This window comes from Mastigoproctus giganteus, chromosome 2 (assembly GCF_048544385.1).
Source record: "Mastigoproctus giganteus isolate SK-2022 chromosome 2, ASM4854438v1, whole genome shotgun sequence".
NCBI classification, from domain to species: Eukaryota; Metazoa; Arthropoda; class Arachnida; order Uropygi; family Thelyphonidae; genus Mastigoproctus; species Mastigoproctus giganteus.
In genome coordinates this window covers 166,505,444-166,530,752 of record NC_143576.1, presented here as the reverse complement: position 1 = coordinate 166,530,752, position 25,309 = coordinate 166,505,444, and the positions used below count along the sequence as shown (strand labels likewise).

Here is a 25,309-nt window from a genome sequence, read left to right as displayed (position 1 = left end):
CAGGTATGGAGGTGATTGGTGTATCCAGATGCCTGATATGCCTTTCCATAGTTTCCCACAAGTGCTCTATGGGATTGATATTGCGGGAGTTCGGAGGCCAATCGATATACTGGAATTCAGAACTGTGTTCCTCAAACCATTTCTGCACAACAAGTGCCTGATGGCTCAGCGCATTGTCATCTTGGAAGACACCATCACCATTCAGGAGAATGTGTAACATAGCGGTGTGTATGCAGTCAGCAAGCAGTTGACAATAGTGGAGACCACTGATACGTTGTTCCACGTGCACCAGGGGTCCAAGTTCCTGCCAACGAAACATGCCCCACACCATACAACCGCCTACATCGGCCTGCACTTTTGATACCATGCATGATGGATGAAGAGCCTTATGTTGTTGATGCCAAATCTGTGCACGACCATCCATGGTTTAAAGTAAATAACGTGACTCATCTGACCAGCACACCTTCTTCCAGTCTTTTAACATCCAACTTGCATGCTCTTTGCACCAGGCGAGTCTTTTAAGCCGATGAACCTTGGTTAGGAGAGGATGCCACAGGGGTCGTCTGCTGGTATAGCCCATACGTGTGAGTGTGCGACGCATGGTCATGCCAGATATTGTTCCGGGTTGGCCGATGTTGTATTGGGTAGTAAACTGTTCAACAGTGCTGTGCCTGTACAAGTTGTCGGAGGCGCCTCCGTAGCCAGGTGGGAAGGAGCAGCAGTGCGTAGCACACGCTTCTTGATTAGACCGGGGGTTCGAGCCCGTCACCACCAAATATGGAGGATGCGGAAAGGTCAGGGAATGACCACCGCATATCCCGGAGCAATATGGCCTTAATTACTAATGCTCCAAAAAAAAAAAAAAAAAAAAAACCAAATAACTAACGAGTCGTCGGACCCGACACTCACCTCTAACATCAACCTTTTGCTGACCTTTGCAGTTTTGCTGTTGGGGTGTTGTTTGACCATTTTGACACCAGTCCTGGTGCACTTTAACTACGACGACTCCAGAACATCCCACCAGTTCAGCTGTTTGAGAAATCGAGGCACCAGCGCATCAAGCGCCCACAATCTGTCCTTTATCAAAGTCCGATAAATCCTTCCTTTTACCCATCACGCTTGGAATTTTACTACCTACTGAACCACTGACACTTTAATCTATGCTACATTGGTCGACTAACTCTGCACTCTTGTACCTCACGTGGTCAACGGGCCGCATTCAGGTTTCATAGGAGTGGTCATAATTCAGTGATCACTCAGTGTATATACCATAGGCTTCTGTGTCACCTGACAATTTATATGCATCCCATGCATTTTTATTCTCTGCCAGCAGTCTCAGTAGTTCATCTGACATCCATTTGGGCAAAAACCTAGAACAGTATTTCTTAGTTGGAACAAAAAGCCTATTAGCTTCCAAGATTACTTTCTTGAATGCTTCCCATTTAGAATTTGCTTTTGGTAACATCATCAGTTGGTCCCACTGTATAGAACTTAAAAAAAATCTGAGACCACTGTTGCTACCTTTATGAAAGTAAAAACCCTTCCCTTTCCCCCTGACTGAATTACATCTTTAAGTAAATCCCACATCAGTACACTGTGATCACTGCCACCTAGTGGTTCCTTTATGAAATGCATTGATCAATGCCTCAAGTAATGCATCTTCAATGACATGTTGCATCCCCAGTTTTTTGGAAAAGTAATGAGATCTTCCACAAGCTGCCTGTAGTTGCTGGCTTTAACATTTCCTAGAAAACCAGTCGAAACATTTCGAAAGGCTTTCCAAGTTGCTTTCTCACTATCACTAAGGACACATTGAACTGTTCGTCTTTGAAAAGTTGCCTTATTTGTGGATCAATGAAAATGTCTTTCTTAATCTTCTCTATACTAAGCCTTGGGAATTTCTCTTTCAAGTATGTGAATGCCGGACTGTTCACTTCCAAAGCCTTCTCAAAATTTTTCATGAGCCACAGTTTGATGTGGAGTGGTGGAAGCAAAACTTTATTTGGCTCTACCAGAGGTTCAAATGTTATGCTCTTCATTCCAGGTGCTAATGATTTTTGTTGAAGCCAACTCCTCTTCTCATAGTGCATATCCCTGGCATGACTATTCCACTCGCAGAGAAAGCGACAATACTTAGTGTAACATTTTTGTAGACCTAATAAAATAGTGCTTTCCTTTAAATCACCATATATCTGCCACTCATACTTCTGATAGTGTACACCTAAGAGGATGTTCTGCATGTTTGAGTATGTTTCTTTTTTGTGGACGGTATATGCAAGAGGTATTGAAGGCAGCATATTTCCATTGCATAGTAACACGGCTTTAATAAATAATTGCCATTCTTAGAGAATGTGCCTCATGTTTATTGCTGCCATTAGACTATCAACATCCTTACAAACAGTGAGTTCACTTTCTGTTTTATAGAATTTATCATAGTCTTTATTTTGAGTACGAAATGTTGTCACTTTCACAGAATGATCTAGAAGATTTTACTGTTGTAGCCTTGAGGCCAAAAACTTTGCCTTATTCTTCCATAGTTTGTCCCTGATGAGATCATTAAGCTCACTTTCAGTGATCTTATGTGGTTCAGAAGGATAAAGGTTTGGACGTAGACAGCTGAGTGTACAGAAAAAACATTTGGGTCGTTCAGGAATAGGTAGTTCTTCACTGTGAGGCATGGGACAAATTGCAGTTGGTGTATCTGGATACGTCCATGTTTTCTTTATTGTCATCCCTTTCTAATTAAGGTAACAGTCTGTAATGTGATTTGTTGGCTGCCTCTGTAATGTGGACACTGGAAAGGCATAAAATGTCCCTTATGATTCATCCATGCTTTGAGTTTTGATGAACAGGTAGTGTAGCATATGTGTGTGGAGCCCAGTTCTTGTCCTGATCATCTACTTTACAGCCAAAGTATAAGAAGTAAGCCTTTTTTATTGCTCGAGTTAAAGGGACGCTTTCTTGACGCTAATGTGACTTCTCTACATACAAAACAAAAGTCATCCAGACTATTCACACAATTACGGGTCATATTAATCTTACACGACACATTTACTGCACAAAAAGTAGGAATCTTACAGAGAACAACTGTTAACTAAGAACAAATCAGCTAGTACTTAGCTATATTCAAGGATTACTGCAACAGAGTTGAAGACGTATTTGAGGCGACAACTTTGTGATGTGGGCGCCTCCGTGGGCAGGAGCAGCAGTGCTTAGCACACGCTTCTTGATTAGACCGGGGTTTGAGCCCATGACTACCAAATACGGAGGATGTGGAAAGGTTAGGGAATGACCACTGCATATCCCCGGAGCAATATGGCCCTAGTTGCTAATGCTCCTAAAAAAAAACCAAATAACAAATAACATCATGTGATGCAGAGCGAGGTGACAGTTGCCAGTCACGGGATAAGAGCGTGGTGGTACTGAAACTGCATTGTTCCTATGTGCTTTGCCGAGAGCCATAGTTGATAACGTAAACTTGCCAGTATGAGACCCCAACTCTAATTCGAAAACAAGAGCCAGTTGGCAAATTTTAATGTGATTTTTGTGCTTAAGATTGGGTATTTTCATTTTCGTGACATTTTATGTGTTGACCAGTGTTATCAGAGGATCGAAGAATTCCGTGACACCCTCATGCAGAAACTTGCGGCACTCAGCAAGAGACTTCGCTGTTACAGAGAGTGCTCAGAGGAAAATAGACAACAGGATATTTGATGAAAATCAGAACCTTATATAGGAAAATTGGACAAGAGGAGGAGGGCAATGGATCCCCCCCTCCATCCAATTATACTCATGTTCTGGGGAAACCTGTGGAGCAGCTAAGTTAGCCATAATGGCCATGTCCCCTGAGTAGATCTAGAAAGGAAGAAAACCGTGAAGATTAACAAGAGATGACAGAATGCAAGATTCGAGAGGAAGATGTACAATGGTCGATCAGGAAGTCCCACAACTGGCAAACCTCAAGAATAGATAATATCTGCAACTACTGGTACAAGAAATTTAGCTGCACACCAAGGCACATAGTACAGCAGCTTATTCAGATAATAATGCCCCCTGACACAATCCCAGACTTTCAGACTCAAGGAACAACTTACCTGAAGGCTAAGAACAAAGACTCCACAAACCTGGAAAAGTACATTAGAAAATCTAGTGCAAAAACTAGCTGATCAAAGATAAATTTTACTATACAAGTAAATTTTACTTGTAAAATTTATACTATAAAATTTTTACTAGTAAATTTTACTATACAAGTGCAAGCCTCAGACCATGCTAGAGACCTCTACTCACAGACTATACTGGGACTGTGCCATAATAATGGACAAGATGATCCCGCACAACAGATAGGTAGCCATTGACCAGAAGGAAATGATTACCTACCTGATTGACATAGCAGTGCCCAACATCCAGAAAACATAGGAAAAGATCAGGAAGTACTCGGACCTAAGACAGGGAGTCAAAGATATGTGGCATACGGAACAAGTAATGACCATCCCGATCGTCATGTCACCTACTGGCTTAGTGTCAAAGAGCCTCCTTAGGAACCTAGCAACAGTAGGCTTCCCAGAGAACACTTACATGGAACTCGAGAAAGCTGCAATTCTGAGCATCTGTAGTATAGTAAGACAGTTCCTTGACCAGTAGTAACAATAATAATAGTAACTGAACACAAACATGTCCTTGGTATCAGTACCCGTCATGGAACGGGTGCTGGTTCTTTTCTGTTACTTAATGATTCCTTTCTCTTAAATTGAAACATGTACTAACGGGAATCGATTTTCAGTCTATTGAAGACAGTCAGAAAAAAATGACTGAAGTGTTAAAAGGGCTTACAGAAGATGACTTCCAGAAACGTTTCTGTGCTTGGAAGAAATGTATGAAACAGTGTGTGCAAGTCCAAGGCAATTCTGTTGAAAGGGATGACATGCAAGTTATGAAATATTTCATTAGACAGTAAACCCTCACTAATCTAGATTAATTGGGGGAGAGGTCATTCAGATTTAGTGATAATCTGGAGTAGTGGAGCAAAATTGGAGTGCTGCTGAAAATAAAAAAAATATCGCTGTAGAGCCTTTATTTAAAAACTATAAAAAGACAATACATTTATCCATCAGTAGATGGATAAATGTACCGTAATGTCTTTTTATACATTTATTAGGTGGCATTGATCAACATATTCACATCACTTTATTGTTGCTCTGAATACCACTTAAATACAGCTTCTTACAGCAACACTTCCTTTGGCTTTTTTAATGTCTGTCTATTTGATACACTGCTTTTATCACTCCTCAATTTTCAAGTTGTTCTATCACTTCGAGGTTGTTAATGATGGTTAAAGTAATGTGTTTTCTTTTTATTCCACTTTTCAATTCTTTAGAATCCATGATTATATAAAATACGTTAACTTATGTACATATATACGTATAAAGAAGTATGCAAATGAAGCGATATAAGCAATAACATCCATCTGACCAGTCAATGATATTGAACAACACTCAAGACAATGTAATGTATGTTCCATCTTTCTATGCGCAGTCAATCAATGCACAGTCAGAGTAACTCATCTGCCTTCCTAAATCCCATGCATCTTTCAAAGTGCTCAACTGTGAACAGAATTTTTCTTATTTTAATCCAGATTATTCGACATCCAGATTAACTGTAACTGGATTAGCAAAGGCTTACTGTGCTTATTTTGTTGCAACAGTCTTGTTATTTAATAGCCACACCTCGTATTTGTCTGTGCAGTTGCTTGTTATACTCATGACAGTTATAATACACTCCTGCTAGGCCTATAATACACTCCTGGTCTGACTTTGTTTTCTCAGTGCTTATGTCACCAAACTAAGTTAGCATTGCACTGGTCACCCATGTCAACTGGATGCATTGCTTGAGATTTTATTTTATGTGCTTTTTACCGAAGAGCAAAATCCCTCCCGCCTGTCCTTTCTGTAGACATTGGACTCTCCATATTCAAATTCTTCATTATTCATGTCTGAGTGACAGCATATCTCTGATAATCTGCACAGTGTCTCTATTTGATGACTTCATTGTATACTCATTAGGCTTATATTTGCACAAATGTTACCTTGGTATTCGCTGTAAAATTAACGGAAAAATAACTAAAAAAATTTTCCATTGGCAGCAGCAACTCTACACTAGAATGTGGCTTGTACTCAAATGCCAACAGCAGATTGAATCAGACACACCACCCACATGAGGTTGCTGACTCCTCTTCTAGATTGTCTGATGTTTACAATGGTTCCCTGACAAAAGCCCACATAAATTCCACACAGAGAAAACTCCACTGTCATAAATGCTCAAAAAAAATACCCACACGAAAAACTTCTCACACAGAAGAATGCTCACATTATTTTTAGTTTACAAAAAACAAATTATATCATATTTCAAAATGCAACAAAATGTTATTTATATATTTTATTTCTACTTCTATACAATGTATTTTAATATAACCTTTGATATAAAACTTTTGATTTTAATATAAAGTAGAATATTTGTATGTAAATGTTTGTAAGGGAAATTACAGGAAATAAAATGCTCTAGTTTTATTACAACTAAAGCCTTTTTATTTATAAAAATCCTTTTTTTTTCTGTCTTATAAAGTGAACAGTCAACACTTTTTGGTTTTTTTTATCAACAAACAACTAATTCAGACATATTTCAGTGATTTATTTATTTGTCAAGGATTTGAATAGAATTTTCATTACTGTAAGTTAGCCAATCTCTGCAAGTATTTCAGTTTGTCTTCTACCTGCTCATATTCCTGCACAAAAGCCAGTGTCAATCTGTGGCAAGCCAGTTACCTCTTCAGTCCATCAAATAAAAACCACACGCTGGGATGACTGCAGTGGAATAGGGAATTAAGTGCATTGTGAAATCCCTCACAGCAGTTTGTGGTTTTAGGCGACTGTTCAAGAGCTGCATCATGATGATTCCTTATTCTTATTGGAAACTGGGGATCTCTATCTGCTGCACCCTCAATTGTCATTCATTTATGAAGACAAACAATGGCAACATAGTACAACAACCAACTGAACATTATCATGATTCCTGTCCTCAAAAAGCAGAAGCCAACGTTGCCAGAAGCAGAATGAGGCAATAAATGAGAGTAGTCAGTTCTACTCCTTGCAGTGTGATGCGGAATGTGTTGTCAGAGTTGAGTAACGATGTACTGGTCCATATGCCCAAACAAAAACCCCTTGGAAGAAATCTCAATCGCAGAAAAGACGGCCATTTGCCTAATCCAACAACAATAAATTTTGACATTCCTCATAAGTACTGTCAACTGATACTTCATGATTCAGGTGTGGATGATCCAGACAGAATTCTGGTTTTAGGTGATAAACAACTCTTGGTTGAATTGAACCAAGATCCAATCTATGGAGGTGGCATCTTTGATAAAGTTCCAAACATGTTTTACCAACTCTATACAAGGTGGCTAACTCATATCTGCCATGTATTTACATTTTGTTATAGAAAAAGAACTTGGATACTTATAATAGAATGTTTGAAATCATGAAGCTGTTGGTTCCAAATCTGGTGCCTCAAAATGTTTTAGTGGATTTTGAGAAGGCTTGCATGAATGTAGTGAGGATTACCTTTCCACATGCTGAGGTCAAAGGGTGCTATTTCCATCTGTGTCAGAATCTCATTAGGAAACTCACCAACATTGGCTTGAAGACTGAATTTGAAACTGATATAATATAAACCTCAAGCTAAAGTCTCTTGCTGCATTAATCTTTGTCCCAGTCCATGATGCGAGGAGTGTCTTTGATGAGCTTGCTGCCATATTTCCAGATGAAGATAGCTATAATGAGGTGCTCAGGTACTTCTTTTCCACATATATTGAAGGTGCAGCAGGTAGAGATCCCCAGTTTTCAATAAGAATATGGAATCATCATGATGCAGCTCTTGAACGGTCGCCTAAAACTACAAAACTGCTGTGAGGGATTTCACAATGTACTTAATTCCCTATTCCACTGCAGTCATCCCAGCGTGTGGTTTTTGCTTGTTGGACTGAAGAGGCACCTGGCTTGTCACAGATTAACACTGGCTCATACACAGGCAGGTCTGTCTAGAGGTGAAAATGAGAAGATATGATGTACTGCATGACTTGGTTGCCACTTTTGTGCAGGAATATGAGCAGGTAGAAAACAAACTGAAATACTTGCAGAGATTGGCAAACTTAGTAATGAAAATTCTATTCAAATCCTTGAAAAATAAATAAATCACTGAAATATGTCTGAATTAGTTGTTTGTTGGTAAAAAACCAAAAAGTATTGATGACTGTTCACTTTGTAAGACAGAGAGAATTTATTTTTATAAATAAAATAAAAGGCTTAAGTTGCAATAAAACTAGAGCATTTTATTTCCTGTAATTTCCCTTACAAACATTTACATCCAAATATTATACTTTATATTAAAATCAAAAGTTTTATATCAAAGGTTATATTAAAATGCATCGTATAGAAATAAAATATATAAATTCAACATTTTGTTATGTTTTGAAATATGAAATAATTTGTTTTTTGTAAACTAAAAATAATGTGAGCATTCTTCTGTGTGAGCATTTTTCCATGTATGCATTTATCTGGTCACCGTTTATAATATATTTTAAATGTCTGTGCAAAAAAAAAAAAGAAGAAAAAAAAAAGAAGAGGTTTGTTTAAATTGGGCAATTTTGCTGACCACACGGTGATCTAGCTTTCCTATGCAGTATCACAGTAGTGTTTACCAAAACTTCACTAAATAAAGTTCAAGTGATGATGAGTAATTGTGCTGTGTGATTTGTGTAGCAGTACTTTCTTGACAGGAGATACAGGCAAAAGAGAAATGGGTTAACCTATCAGTATGAAATTTGGTACCAACGTTGGAAGAAGAACATTTTTAAAAAAAGTTTTGAAATTTGAAGGGATTTGAACTGCCATTTAAGCTGTAGCAGTGTTTTTGTAAGGGAGAATTGGTTCTTGGATTATGAAATTGGAGCTTGGCTCAAAGCCTGTGCTGGATGTGTTACTCCAAGTTTTTCATCTTGTTTAATGCCTGATCATTCAAAACATACATAATTCCATTTATATATGAACATTTCTGTAGGATTAATGGGGGAGGGAGAACTATGAAATTAGAATTTGGGCTAAAATTTTACTGGGACTGAAAAAGTCACATGCTCAGAACTTAGCATTGATCTGAATATTCCTTCTGAAGTAATGCCCCAAACATCTGAATCTCCTTTCACTTATATATTAGATAAGAGATATTTATGAAAAAAAGAAAAAAAGAGTGGTCTGATTTTCCAGCTTCCAATAAAATTTGTCAAACTTTATTGAAGTTTGGCATTAAAACAAAATTTTCCACAAATCTTTGTATAAGATCCAAATAAAAAAATTCACGAAAATGCGTCTAGTGGGAGTCAAGTTATAGGTGATGGATGAATAAATGGATATATGGTGAGATAGGTGCCCTTTGCATTTGCAAACAGTGCCAAATTTCTTTCTACAAATACTTTTATAGGTGTCTGTTGTTATTCTTAGATATTGCACGAGGAAAATCCATGTACAAAATTTGTCTGTAACTTCTGACATTCATAAGCAGGAACTATTTTATGACAACATGTAGATAAAACAGTTGTAAAGAAGTTGTTTGATGAGCTGCCACAGTATATGAAATCTGAAATGTATTAGCTAAAGCTCTCTGTTTTGTCTGCATATTGTTACTAGTAGGTGCTTGCTGTATAATAAGGAACCAGTTAGTCATGGACAGGATGGCATAGAGTGCCTTATCATTTTAAACAAATGACTAGTTAACCTTTTGGTGAGACAATCTGTTTAAAAGAATAATACCAAGGCAATTGGTTCAAGGCAAGTTTATTTTGTTGGGGAGAAATAAGACCATTGCATTATCTATGCTGTTTAAATCCTGCCAGCCATATAAACAAATGGAAGGTAGTCCCAAAAGCATTTTATAATTCCTTTGAGGCTGTATAGTTTTAACTACAGGAGGCCCTCGATTAACACAATTAATTCGTCCCGCGAGCGCATTGCGCAAAACGGAAACACGTTAATCGAATATAATAACCAATAGGAAAAATTATAATTGGTCCTTGACATTCTGGAAAGTCCATAAAGAATTTTAAAATTACCTTTTAAATAACTTTTTAACAGTATACAATGTAAAAGATAATGAAAATAATTATGGAATTAAATGTTTATTGCATAAAACAGCGGTTTCCAAACTGCGCGCCGCGGAATATTTTAAATTTTCGAGGAAACACAGCGATACTCGACATCTGTCGGATACCGCGCGAACTACTAGCTCGAGGTAGTTCACAGTTTCAACATTTCTTATTAAGTTGTTTGGACCTAACAACTAAGCGGAACTGTTAGGTATTTCTTTTGGTCTGAGTGCGCCTTGAAAAAATTACTAAGACAACTAAGAGCGCCGTGAACCGAGAAAGTTTGGGAACCTCTGACATAAAATACACAATGAAGAAATTACTGTTGCGGAAATATTTGAACAGTGTTGACTTTTTCTTTTCATTAATCAATTTCAGATAGCTGACAACAATCTTCTCTGGGGCCTGGCGAAATAAATATTGTTGAGAACCTCAAACCTTTTTTTTGAGGTTCTATGCGATACGAACGATTTCATCTAATTCTTTTACCGTTATCTCCTTCGCGGTAACATTTTCATCTGGCTCATTTAAAAATTTGAATTTTTATGTAAGTGTGCATTGACTTTATTAGCAGGAGACAAACAAGTAACACGGCTTCCGATGGAACACACCGAGGCGGGCAGCAGGCAAACGTTTGTTTACTGACCGTACTACTCGCGGTAAGCTTAACGCGCGATTCAAATCTTTTTCAACTATCGCATAAAAAAAAAAAAAAAAGATCGCGTTAACTGGAAATTTGCATCGTGTAAAGTGAAAAGTGGTATAATTTTTCAAATAGCTTTAACTGAAATTCGCGTTAATCGAACAACTCGTTATGCGATGTCTGCCTGTATATTATAACTTTGAATTTCTCTACCTTAATGGTAATTATTTTTCAGTAAACTCTCAAACTCCTCTTGCAAATTACATCTGTGTGGCTAGTCATACATCATTTGAGAGAGGTGGTGACTAGTTTGATGTCACTTTGGAACAGGTGAGGAGAGAGAGAGAGAGAGAGAGAGAGACAGAGAGAGAGAGAGAGAGACCCAAGTGATTTTTGTTATTGTGTGTGAGAAATTAATAATAAAATCAGTCTCATTTAAATTGATAAAGATTGCGTATACTTCGTTATAATTATTGCTTAAGAATTTTGTTTTTATTTTTCAAGGAAACAATATTTTTTCTTTTAAACACATTCATTGATGTTCTCTCTAATGCTGTACTAGGCATACATATAAATCAGTGTTTCTCAACCTTTTTTAATTATCACTCCCTAAAGGATTTTTCAGACAAATTTTTTCCTAATCACACCCATGAAATTTTAAACAAGGAAATACGTTATACTTACTCCTTGTATTCAATGGGATTCTTGAGCCTGATGCTTCTTAGCTTCAGTGTTCGGTATGATGTTAGCAAGTTTAATTCTAGTCTCCTCTTGAACATGTATCAATTCTGTTTCTTTACTTTGTTAATATTTTATTTACTGAACTAAAACCAATTTCAACCATATAAAACATTGGAAAACAAAGTACTTTGGCCATCTCAGACCACATTGTTGGATAAAGAAGTTTAGTTGGTTTTGATCTCATAACTCAGCCATTCCACCTTTTTCAAATTTATACTTGCATTCTTTGTTACATTTTAATTCAATGAGTTCTTGAATTTCTTCCCTAGCATATCCCAAATCACATCGAATTGGATCTAACATCCTGGCTTCACTTCAAAAGAAAATAAATTTAAAAATCTATTTTTCATTTCACCTTTTAATGAACACAAATGATCTGAATAATTCTTAAGATCATTCTCGGTGAGAGATTCACTGATTTCAGCAAACTCTTGCATACCATGAAATTGTTTTCTCATTAAATTGCTTTCAAATATTTCCAGTTTTTCAGTGAAGGCTTTTAATACGCATTTCTAGTCTATCACTGTAATTAATTTCCCTTGAAGTTGAAGTGATACTTCATTAAGTTTTTGAAAAATGCAAGCCATATAGTAAAAGTTGTTTTTGTGTTTGCTGATCTCCTTTGCTAAATGTCTCTTTCACTTGCTAAAAACCTAATTATCGTAACAAAAAAGTTTACAAATCTTGTTAGACAGTTTCCTTTAGAAAGCCATCTGACTTCTGTATGTAAAAAGGGCCTCACATACTGTTCTTCATTATGAACAAAATTTTCTGTAAAGGTGATCATATTTTCTATGTGACTTTATTTTATTGATGATTTTAATGACTATACTGAGAGATTGATAAAGAACTGGACTAATATTTTTTGCAACCAGATGATGGCGGTGCACAGTGCAGTGCATTACAAGAACTTCACTTCGGGACATACTTCCTTTAGGTGGGCTATAAAACCTTTGTCTTCCAACCATGGAGGCAGCACCATCAGTGGAATAAGATACCTAATTTTCCAATGGTACGTGTTTTTCATCAAACTTTGTTTTTACAGCAACAAAAATGGATACTCCATTACAGTCAGTTTCTATAGAGATTACAAACAACATTTCTTCTTGCAATTTACAATCATCATTGAAATAACGAATGTATGCCCATTGGAAGGGCCTTATTGTCAATAACTGTTGATTCATCAATCTGAATAAAAAATGTACTCCTTTTTAGTTTTTCAGTTAGTTTCTCTTCAATGTTAACTGACATCTCATTGATTCATTTTCGAATTGCATTTCGTTGCTCAATGGCAATGCTTTTAAAATACTGGAAGAGTTTTGATGCATCATTGTATCACAAATTACAGCTGTATGAGCACTACCAGTTTTTGCAATGATTTCTGCAATTTTGTAAGACGCAATGATTCCATTGTCATTTGTTTGTGTATTCTTCTTAAATAAGGAAGTAACAGTGTTACGTTGCTCAAAATCCTGTTTTAAATTTTTAAAATATTCGATATGTTTACCAACTTTATCAGGATGTTTCCTTTTTAAATGATCTAAAAGTCTTGATGGTTTCATAGCCTCATTTGAAAAAGAACTATTGCACGTAAGATGCATAGGCTTTCTTGATTCGAATGGGCTTGCAATACAACCATAAACTAGATATTCATCCCGATACTGTTGACTCTTTTTCTTTCCAGCACTTGACATGATTGATGATGGGGTGAATAACTACAAAGATTTAAATAATAAAATATAAAGTATTTTTATATAACGCTCATAGTCCACGTCACTCACAAAAACACTGTGGATCAAAAATAAACAACTTCCACAAGCAAACAATAAATCAATACTAATTGTTGCTTATAAAGTAGAAACAGTAGACTGAAACATTTCCTTATCCCATCCATGCCTCATATATTGACCAATGAAACAAAAGAATAAATAAATAAACTATGCCCACCTTGCCACCGTCAAAGTTGCAGCTCTCGGAAAGGTGCAAATGGCAAGGATTTTGGAGACATTACCTCTGAAAGCATTTAATGCCTATGAAAAGCAAAGATGGTTGAATTAAAACACGCCCACTATCCATCTTCCTTTTATCAAAATTTCTCACTCACTCCTGATATAATATACCTATATGTTAAAAATCAGTTGTCTCAGGGGGAAAAGAAAACCCAATGAGAGAAATTAAATATTAAGGAATAAGATGTCATCGGGAAGGGTTGAACTTTGAGGGCCACAAACCATTGTAATACCCATGATCTTTTCACCCCACAAAAACCAACCCCCCCCACCCTTGGGGCCAATATCACCCCTGTTGAGAATCCCTAATATAAATTAACATTCCTGGAGACAGATATGGTCTCTGTGAATGTTGCCATATTTCACCTCCCTGTATTTATTGTCGATTTTTTTCACATTTAAAAAAATCTAACTATTATTTACATTTTAACCACTTTTATTATCTTTTAGATAATACTGAACCTATTTACAGATGTGAATATGTTCAGTCTTTAGTGAAATATGCTTCTCCAAAACTGTTCAATCACTAGGCTCTAAAATCAAGAAAATTTTAAAATCCAGTTGACAGTTATAATAATTGACAGTTGAATGAACTTATAAAATAATAAATCTGTTCAACTGCTTTGCAAAGAGGAATTAGGAGTTTGAATTTCAGCAAACAATTGACATTCACATAACAGTAGATATTCTGTTTACGTGTCATCCTTTTCAACATTATGATTGGAGACTCGATTCTGATTGGAATGAAATTCTGTGTACATTTTGTTCTGTGCTGGTAAACTTGGTTAGAGCTGTGCCGCCAACTAAACAAAACAAACCAGTCTTATCTTGACTAGTTTTATGTTTGCTTGAAATTTGTTTTGTGCCGGTGATGCCCCTCCAAAGGCCTGAAGATGACCCTCTTAAAAATCATTCATAAACCAGAAGAGCTTCCTAATGAAACCAGAGCATACTGTACTATCCTGAAAGAGGCCTCTGAGGTCGGGAAAACTCATGTCTAAAAATATATATAAATTCATACACCGACCATTGAATAAAATTTAATATGACTACAATCTTTACACAAAAATATTTACAATAAACTATTGCGGAATGCTAAAAACTGTAATAAAAGATCATTTACAATAAAATTTGCTAAAATATAAAACATTAAAAGCGCTAAAAACCCGAAGCTTTCGGGAGCGTCAGTTCCCTTCTTCAACAATGATATGACTTCCTGCAACATCTCCTTAAGTAGCAGGCTCACGGTACCTCCACACGTGGTATTTCTCCACGTGGTTCAATCGGCACATGGTCAGAACTGGAAGCGGAAATGTCTCGGGAACGTGGCAAAGAAAATCATTCCTCCGACCTTAATATAATTGTTTCAAAGATAGGATTAATACGTATACCTCTATCTCTATTGATGGTATTCCTACTGGATGAACTAATCCGTAAACCCTCGAGCCATTTACGCTCCCAGTATCCATGTGCACGATCCAAAATAATAGCGTCTTCCGGGGAGATTTGATGCTGCTTCTCCCAAAAATGTTCGGCCACAGAAGACTTGTTGTATTCAGCGGTTCTTATGGCATTTAAATGTTCCCCCAGACGATCCCTGAGCCATCGTTTTGTTTCCCCCACATAACACTCCCCACAATCCGGGCATTCTATTCTATAAACCACTCCACTACTAAGATCTTTTGGGATGCGGTCTTTGACCTGAGACACAGCTGTGCACAGCCTCCGCCCAGGAAGCTGTACACAGCGTGTCCCATAACCCCGTAAAATTCTTGCCAGATGTTCAGTAAGGCCCGGATAGTAGGGGATGTATGCGGTGGCTACCGGAACGAACGACTCCCTACGTTCGGACACTCCTCTACTATATCTATCCAGGATCCTCTGGGGGTATCCGCACTTTCTAAATTCTGCCGTGACACAATTAATTTCTCTTTCTTTATCCTCAGAAGTGGTACAGTGTGATCTTACTCTGTCAAATAAAGCTTTTGCTACACTATTCTTATATTGTCCAGCTTGTGATGAATTGAAATGGGTGTATTGACCTCTACACATGGGTTTTTTAAAAACTGACGTCTTAAGTCTAAAACCCACCCTGGAGATCAATACATCCAAAAATGACAGGGTACCACCCGTTTCCACCTCTGAGGTGAATTGTATAAATTGGGAGAAGCTATTAAGCCAGCAAACGGCATCATCCTCCCTCCCCTTCTGGACCAGGGCAAAGGTATCATCAACATATCTTCTCCAATTCCTAATAGGAAACGAACACCCACTAAAAACCCTACTTTCCAACTCCTCCATGGCCAAATTGGCCACGGTGGCACTAATGGGTGAACCCATGGCAGTACCGCGAACCTGCTTATACATAGTTCCTTGAAACAACATGGTAGTACTAGCTAGACATAATTCTACCCCGGTGCAAATGTCTTCCACACCGAGAAGTGATCTATTACCAAGGGAGGCATCCCTGGTCAATGCCATTTTTACACAATATACTGCATGACTAATAGGAATACATGTAAATAAAGATATAATGTCAAGAGATCATGCTCTCATCATCATTTATAGTCAAATTCCCCACAAAATTCACAAACTCTTCAGGGTTATGGGACACGCTGTGTACAGCTTCCTGGGCGGAGGCTGTGCACAGCTGTGTCTCAGGTCAAACACCGCATACCAAAAGATCTTAGTAGTGGAGTGGTTTATAGAATAGAATGCCCGGATTGTGGGGAGTGTTATGTGGGGGAAACAAAACGACGGCTCAGGGACATTTAAACGACGTCTGGGGGAACATTTAAATGCCATAAGAACCGCTGAATACAACAAGTCTGCTGTGGCCGAACATTTTTGGGAGAAGCAGCATCAAATCTCCCCGGAGGACGCTATTATTTTGGATCGTGCACATGGATACTGGGAGCGTAAATGGCTCGAGGATTTACGGATTAGTTCATCCAGTAGGAATACCATCAATAGGGATAGAGGTATACGTATTAATCCTATCTTTGAAACAATTATATTAAGGTCGGATGAACGATTTTCTTTGCCATGTTCCCGAGACATTTCCGCTTCCAGTTCTGACCATGTGCCGATTGAACCACGTGGAGAAATACCACGTGTGGAGGTACCGTGAGCCTGCTACTTAAGGAGATGTTGCAGGAAGTCATATCACTGTTGAAGAAGGGAGCTGACGTTCCCGAAAGCTTCGGGTTTTTAGCGCTTTTAATGTTTTATATTTTAGCAAATTTTATTGTAAATGATCTTTTATTACAGTTTTTAGCATTCCGCAATAGTTTATTGTAAATATTTTTGTGTAAAGATTGTAGTCATATTAAATTTAAAATTTTATTCAATGGTCGGTGTATGAATTTATATACAGGGTGTTTCAGTTAAGCGTTTCAGAACTTCTAAGAGGGGTAGGGTACATCCTGACAACTCGAAATCATATACCAATGGGCAGAATCGAAAATTCCGAGCTTTAGTGCAGGGCATGTTAATTTCGCACAAGAACGCCAAGTTAGTAGGATGGATGATTACACGAACGCAGAGTTAGCCGATATGCATTTGGCATACGGGGCTGCAAATTGTAGTGGGTCAGCCGCACAGCGTTTGTACGCGGAACGATATCCGACGAGGCGTATTCCCAGTCATTTCTTTGCAAGACTGCACCAGAGGTTAGCTGAGAGAGGTTCATTTGAAAGAGCTGACAGGGACAGGGTAAGAACAGCACGGACTCCAGCCGTCGAACAGAATGTGCTGCAGCATGTACAGGGGAATCCAAGAACGACTCTACACGAAGTCTAGCAAACGCAGTCGGGGTTTCCCATTGCAGCGTCTGGAGGATTCTCCGAGAACAAGACATGCATCCGTTTCACGTGCAGCGTGTCCAGACACAGCAACCGGAGGATTATGCACCTCGTATTGCTTTCGCACAGTGGTACCTTGGAAAATGTGCTACAAATCCCCTTTTTCCTGCTGAAGTGTTGTTTTCCGATGAGGCATCCTTCACAAGGGAAGGAATTTTCAACACGCATAACGACCATATCTGGGCGGTTGAGAACCCGCATGCAATACGACGTCGTGCAGCACAGATTCGATTTTCGGTCAATGTATGGGCCGGTATTATGGGAGGTCACCTCATCGGACCTTACCTGTTACCGTGTCGTCTAACCGGACCTATCTACTTGATCTTTCTGCAGCAAGTATTGCCACAACTTTTGAGAGATGAACAGATTTCTGCATCGACGCAACAGACAATGTGGTTCCAACACGATGGAGCCCCTGCCCATTATAGCGGAGATGTTCATAACTACCTGGATGTCACATTTGGTCAACAGTGGATCGGACGTGGTGGTCCCGTGCGTTGGCCTGCTCGATCACCCAACCTATCATGTCTTGATTTTTATTTCTGGGGTCATATGAAATCGCTAGTTTATGACACCCCTGTTGACAATGCTGTGGAGCTGGTTGCAAGAATCGCAGTAGCTGCCGAAGAAATTCGAAATTCGCCTGGAGTATTCCAGAATGTTCGGATGTCCATGCGTCGGAGATGTGAGGCGTGCATTTTAGCCCGTGGAAGAAACTTCGAACACTTACTTTAATCCATGTACCTTTTGCTTCTTTTCATGTATTATTAAAACGATTTCTCACTTACGGTCTCTTTTCTTTATGGTGCTTCTGTGTACAACACTGCTTCAGGAAAGCATTTCCGACTCCACATTGCTATATGATTTCGAGTTTGATTACCCTACCCCTCTTAGAAGTTCTGAAACGTTTAACTGAAACACCCTGTATATTTTTAGACATACTGTACTACTAGCTAATTTGGGCAGTTGCTAAAGAGATTAATAGCTAGCAGAACCTTGACTGTCCTTTACATGAATGGGTTTAGCCCAGATGACTCATGTGAAGACATCCTGGTTGACTTTGTAATATTCATTGAAGAAAGTACAAATATATATATCCTGGCCATTTTGAGGGTGGTTTCAACTCCCTGTGTTGGGAATGCATCTCTAATCATCTTCACACAGTTGACTGCTCCTTCCAACTCTTCCACATAATCAAAAGCTACCTTACTGAAAGATCTGTAATTATTAAGGTTAAATCCATGTGTATCAAGAATGGCTCTTCACATAAAGATCCATTTTAGGCCTACTCTAATGGAATCCGTCTGTGGACATCTGTCTTCAAAAACAATAAGACAGTATGCACCAAATTGCTTATGCCACTGGTTTCGCTATTCTTCTCTGGGGAAACTACTGAAATTGAGAATTTGGCCAACCATATACTTGATCAGTTCACAACAAACTGCTAATCACAAAAGTAGATCAGTTGATCTACTTTTTACATAAAAAGTTGATCAGTTCACAGTTTACTAATCACAACAACAAAAACACAAATGATCTTCAAGGGCAAACTAAGATATAATAGATTGCTGACAATAAAGATCAATGGGGAAATCCATGTCTATGGTGACTGAAGCCAAACATCAAGGGTGATAATGGGCAATAGGTCATCTTTCTTACTGCATGCCAAAAAACATAGCAAAAAGAATAAAAATGTTTGTGGGCATGCTGATGATTAGAGTTGTCAAACAAAACTGGGGTATTAATAGGAGAATGCCATCTATGCTATATAACACAGTTTTTATTCCTATTATCAACTTTGCGTGGGGGTTGTACTAATGAATAAGTTTGCTGCATGCTAGAATAAGCTGCTACAAACACAAAAGATCCATGCTTCTTGCCATCACTAAAGCCTATAGAATGGACTCATCTCTGACTCTACAGGTAACCTTGGGATGACCTCCATTGGAAATTCATGTCATCAACGAGGTTGATGACATGAATTTCAGGAATAAGATTGCTGCCAAAGTTCTCGCTGTTAATGTTGATATCAGTGCTGAAACTAGAGCAAAAAAGACCAGTTGCTGGGATACACTGCTCTTTTTATGGCAGGATTGCTGGGCTGATTCAGAAAAAGGTGTAGTTACAAAAGTATTTATACTAAATATTATTTTAGGCAAACACACAAAAAACAAAACAAAAAAACAGTGAAGTGATTTTTCCCAAACATTTATCTCTTCCTTCTTCAGCATCTATGTCTCTTTTAATACCAAGCTCTACAAATTGGCATCTATACCACTAATTTTTGCCACTTGGTGGTCTGTGAAAACTGGGTCCACATTCTATACTTTTGCTATCAGAAGGAGGAGATCATCAAAATGCTATCATTTTGATGATCTCCTCCTTCCTCTTACTCTGTCTGTAGATACTTTTGCTCCTGAATGTGAACATGAACTAATTAGTACAGAAGAAATGTATCTTCTACTCAAAGAAATTTTTGGAATAGTTTCTTGAAGAGAACAACAGTTAACATCATAAACAATTAAGGTCATAGGATTTCTACCTCAAGTTCTCCCCCTTTCCACCCCCTGCTCCTCGCTTGGACCAGATTTCTCTTCTTCTTTCCTTCTCTTGGTGCAGGGGTAGTAATACATCTTTTCTTTTTTATATCCTGTTGCCACTGCTGGGATAGGTTTTTAGTAGCATGGGATTCTTTTATTACTGCATTTCTTGGCACTCTGATTTTCAATAAAGTGTTTTTTTTTTTTGTTTCTGTGGTTTGCACTCCTGGGGGATTGCTGGCACTTACAGTGTGAGCCCTTGTCCTGTGAGTGTTTTTCTTTTATTTTTTTTTTATAAAACCTCCAAACACGAGAGATATTAGAAGCTGTAGTACTTGTGTCATGTATGCGCTAAAAGTTGAGAAGATGAGAGAAGATACTTTTTGACACTAGACTTGAATTTCTGTAAATTGTAATTTTCAGGAAATAGGTATGAAGGAAGGATTTTCCAGAAAAACAGAAGTTCAATGAATAAATGAGGAAGAAGAAAAATTGGTTCTATGAGTCTGAAGTTGGATAGTAAAAGGATGTTGACCGGTTGAGGTGTATTTTCAGACTATTTTGGAAGAGAGAGCAAAAAAAGTCTGTGTGAGAGAGTGAGAGTGGAGAGAGACTGTTACAGATGAGTCATTAATTAACCCAACTGCCCTCTTCTGAATGGAATCTAGAAGCCTCAGGGTGGTTTTTTTTTTGGGAGAGGAATGCCCTAGATGTGGGAACAATATTCCATGGTAGGGTTGATTTGTACAGAGTGAACAGCTGTTTGGAAGAAAAGTACTGCTGACAGTTAAAGTTTACAGTTTTTTAGATGCAGAAGAAGCAGTATTTCTAATTTGCTTATGCCAAAAGAGATTAGAAGTCAGGGTATTCCCAATAGAGATACTTGATCTTGTCTAGAAATTAGAGTGTCATTGAAGATGAGCAGAGGAACCCTTTTATTTTTTGCAAGGTGTAAGCTGACCGGGCTAGCCAGGTGGGTAAAGTGCCTGCCTGGCAACCCAAAGGTCGTGGGTTTGAATCCCACCTCGGGCTTGGATCAAAGTACTGCACTATGGCCACAGAAGCCGATGCGCCAACTACCAAAAAAAAAAAAAAAAAAAAAAGCAAGATGTAAAACAGGATGGAGGTTTAGAAGGATTGAAATAAACTAAGCTATCTTTGCCCCACTGGAGAAATACCTGAAGATCAGCATTTAAGGAATTGTAGTGAATATTCGAGAAGTTGAAGCTGCTTGTGCAGGGCAATGTCAAACTGTAAGGTGGAATGCAATGTGCTATCATCAGCAAAACTGTAGATAGGATTTCCAGTCCGTGGAAGGTCATTAATATACAAAAGGAAAAGAGTGGGAGAAAACTGAACCTTGGGGAACACCAGCATTAGTGGAGAAGTTAGAAGACGGAGAGCCATCTCCGTCACCCGCAATGAGTGGTGAGAGAGAAAACTGGATACTCAATTACAAAAAAGAGTTGGCAAACCATAAGATGGAAGCCTATTTAGAAGACCTCTATGCCAAACACAATGAAAAGTCTTTGAAATGTTTTATGAAATTCTTGAATTTCACCAAATTTTTTCCATTGAATTTGTCCATAGATCAGTAACATAAACCAGAATATCACCAGTGGATTGACACTGATGCATACTGGTGATATCGATCTAGATAATTTAAGAGTTTGCAGTTAATTGATTTCTTCATTACTTTAGAAAGAGTAGAAGTAAGTGCAATGGAACGATTAGGAACTGGCTGGATATGAGCAAATTTCCCAGCAGAAAGGAAAACACTGGTTGAATAAGAAGGTATAATAAGGTGCCACAAAACAGACGTGAGTGCAGAAATCCCATCAGGAACTGGTGCTTTTTTTGCATCAAGAGTGTTCAAAAATTTGTCTGACATCCTTTTGATGGAAGACCACAGGAGACACTGAATGGAGTGTACTGGGAATGGTAGGAGGTGGTTTGCTAAGATCATCAGTGCATGAATTAGAAGAAAAGCAGGTTGCTATCAGGTCAGCTATATCTTTAGCTGAGGTTTTAAAAGATCCATCTGGTTTTGACAGAGGCAGGAAAATAGATGGGTAAAAGTTGCAGCCAATATCTTTGGCAAGAGACTAGAATGCTTGACTACTATTTGGACAAGAAGCAGTTTTTCTGCTCTTAGCCTCTTCAAATTTCTAATTTGGACTGATTAATAACTTCTTTATAATTTTCATGAGCTTTGTGTTGACAGAAAATGAATTTGGAGATTTGAATGCAAGCCAGTTACAATATACAACATTTTTATCTTGAACATCCTTAGCTCATTTATTGGGAAACCAAGGTGTAATAGAGGACGAAATTTTGAGGTGGAGTGTGGAATAAAGGATTTCATGCTTACAAGAATAATTTCACTGACACGATCTGATTAAACGTTGACATCAGAAGATTTGAAACAGTAATCTGATCAAGGAAAAAGGAAAAAAGAAATCTCGTAGCTCATCCCAGTCTGCATTCTTGTAATGCCAAACAACATGAGGTTGAGAATGGTCACAAGAGAAAGGCTCCATTGTAGAAGAGAACATCACCAAGTTGTGATCTGACATATCTGGATGTCCACTCACCTTGACTGTGTACCTAGAAGGGTTGTTTGTGAGAAAAAGATCAAGCGTGTTGGTTGTGTGGTTAGGATTGTCTGGTATTTTAGTAGATAAATGAACAATGTGTGAGGTGGTAGTAATTGCAAAAGCCTCATCACTTCCATCAGCTGGTTTCGAGTGACTAGAAAATGGAAACCATCTGGAGTTGTGAACATTTAAATCACCAAAGAAAATTACCTCATTGGTTAGGAAAGTTTCACTCAAAGAGAGGAAGTCAAAAAGTTCCAAGTGATTAGTGGAGTTGGGAAAATGATAACAGCAACAGATGAATTTGACAGAATGTGGTAGAGAGATTTTAAGCCAGAGAAGATCGAGAAGAGGAGAGATCTATAAGGAATATAAGAACAGATATATGCACAAGTACCACCTTTGAAGTGAAAAGAATCAGAAAGTGAATAATTTGGACAATTGAGATGAGAAGTGGTTGAATCAACCAATTACTGGTATTTTGTCAGAAAATGTAAGTGAAAATAGATATCATTGAGATTGGAACTGGGACCATATACATTTGTGAAATGAACAAGGAAGTGTTTGAGAGGCTTAGATATTTTTGCAGATAAGTTTGTTCTATTAGTTTGAAAATTCATGGTGTATTCAGTAGTAAGAAAAGGTGGGGAGGAGATGCTGTATGAAATAATGAAATTTTTGGATATGGCAAGAATATACCCAGCTTCTTGACATAACATGGCCTTGACAATGTCCTCCATATACACACTACTCAAACTCCTTCCAGTCATTATTTGGCAGAGGTGGGGCAGCAAGATTATACACTATCTGATCTGGAAACCTCCTATAGGGTAACCAATAGGTTTGGTCTGGTGGACTATATAGTGGCTGGCCTGCAAACACTGTTTTTGAGCTGCTCCCTCAAAGTCTAAGGAAGATTGGATCTTGCCATGATACCTCAAAAGGTGTCAATATATACTGCATGAAGGAAGAGATGGGGTTGCCAGCACTTTGCTCTGGAGATTAAACACTGGGTCCACCACTTCAAGCCTCCAGTAAGCCAAAGTGGTGGTATTGCACCAGTTGATGAGAATCATCTACCACCTAGTATGCCTGCACACAGAGGGGGGTGGTATTCCTCCGTGTGGTGTGGGTGCCACACCTCGACCCCTGCTTATGTTTTTTCACACCCGGGTTGTCATCTCCGGTATTCTAGTTGCCATATTTCAGGACTTACACATTTGGGTTATACTGAAGGCTACTAACAGTCTCACCATTGTAATGGTGCAAGCAGAGGATTTGGCTGAAGGCAGAGGGGTTACAGACCGACTGGACTTTACAGAAATTAGGTCCACTCGAGTGTCATAGAATATCAGCTTGATAAGCTTTTGACTCCCAGGTCGCAAGCCCAGCTTGGCATACCTGAGAGAATTTCTGTGACAGTCTCAAGGGACTAAAGTGTGGGATGTCATTAGTCCTATCCCAGAATGTGAGATATCATCAGTCCTATATATAGGATAAGATGGGCACAGTTGTGGCCCACTTCTTCATGGCATGGAGAGGTACTTGGACACGATGCACAAATGTATTTTATAGTCTCTCTCTCTCTCTCTCTCTCACACACACACACACACACGCGCGCGCGCACACACACACACACACACACACACACACACACACACACACACACACACACTGTTCAAACATAGTAGTGATACATTTCTGTCCATTTTCTTAGTTACATATTAGCAGTATATTGTGCACCGTGTTGGAATTGGACTAGTGTTCAGAAGCCACCCTACATAACACAGAACACATTTCCACATGATGCTTGATATTAATTAATATCAGTTGAAAAACATTTGTACTTTTTGCAAGCCCAGAGTTTTGTAGTTCAGAACGAATAGTATTCATGAGTTCTTAGTGGTTAGTTTTATTGATTCCTGATATTTATTTATATAACTTTAAGAAATCTTTAATATTTACAGGCCCAGATTTTTATAGTACAGAATGAATATTATGCGTAAGTTGTTAGTGGGTCATTCCCGAGGGGCTGCAATGGGAGAAGATCCACCTCAAACCACACAACATACGGCATTGGGCTTAATGCATTTGCATAAATTGTTTGCAGAGCTTGCCCATCCTCCTCACTCTTTAAGTCAGCAGGAACAGGAAATGAGACTTTATAACATGCTACCTCTCTTTTGCAAGGTAAGAATAATCCATATAAATATTTTTGGGTGGTAAAGCTCAATGCTTTTGCAATATTTAGTATATAAAACGATAAAGCATTTCTCAACAAGTGCTTTGTCGAATTGCTATTTAGGCAATTTTTGATTATATATCAATGGCATACTAATACATGCTGCTTCAGAATGCAGCCTGTATTACCATTATTATTAATTATGTATTAGTATTACTTACTTGTTAACAGGAGAGATTGCTTCTACAGGGATGGGATGCACTTAAATAGAAAGGGTGCAAGAATATTTGCTGATGCTATTGAGGCAGTGTTAGGTGGGTCGGAAAACTGCTACCTTGGGGGGATACAAAGATTAACAGTAGCCACTGGCAGAGGTGAAAGTGATTCTTGCACTGCTTCTATTGGAATAAGCAGAAGCCTGAAAAACAAGATGCAGGATATTTCAGAGACTGCTGGGAGTCATTGCGGTACAAGTAAACACATGAGTTGTGTTAGGGGTGGCTAAGAATAGAAACAGGTGCGTGTATACTTGCGTGTACACCAATGCT

The 25,309-nt window shown here is 38.3% G+C and overlaps 1 protein-coding gene across 3 annotated transcripts in view; it reads left to right on the top strand.

Annotated features, from left to right (window-relative positions):
• bchs (WD repeat and FYVE domain containing 3 bchs) overlaps window positions 1–25,309 on the top strand; it is a 1,877,108-nt gene that overhangs the window by 46,852 nt on the left and 1,804,947 nt on the right. For all 3 annotated transcript variants that reach the window (XM_090389621.1, XM_090389619.1, XM_090389620.1), the window contains exon 3: window positions 24,547–24,769. In XM_090389621.1, coding sequence (XP_090245747.1) covers window positions 24,569–24,769 — 201 coding nt within the window. In that variant the 5' untranslated portion in view covers window positions 24,547–24,568. The remainder of the gene's footprint in view (window positions 1–24,546; window positions 24,770–25,309) is intronic.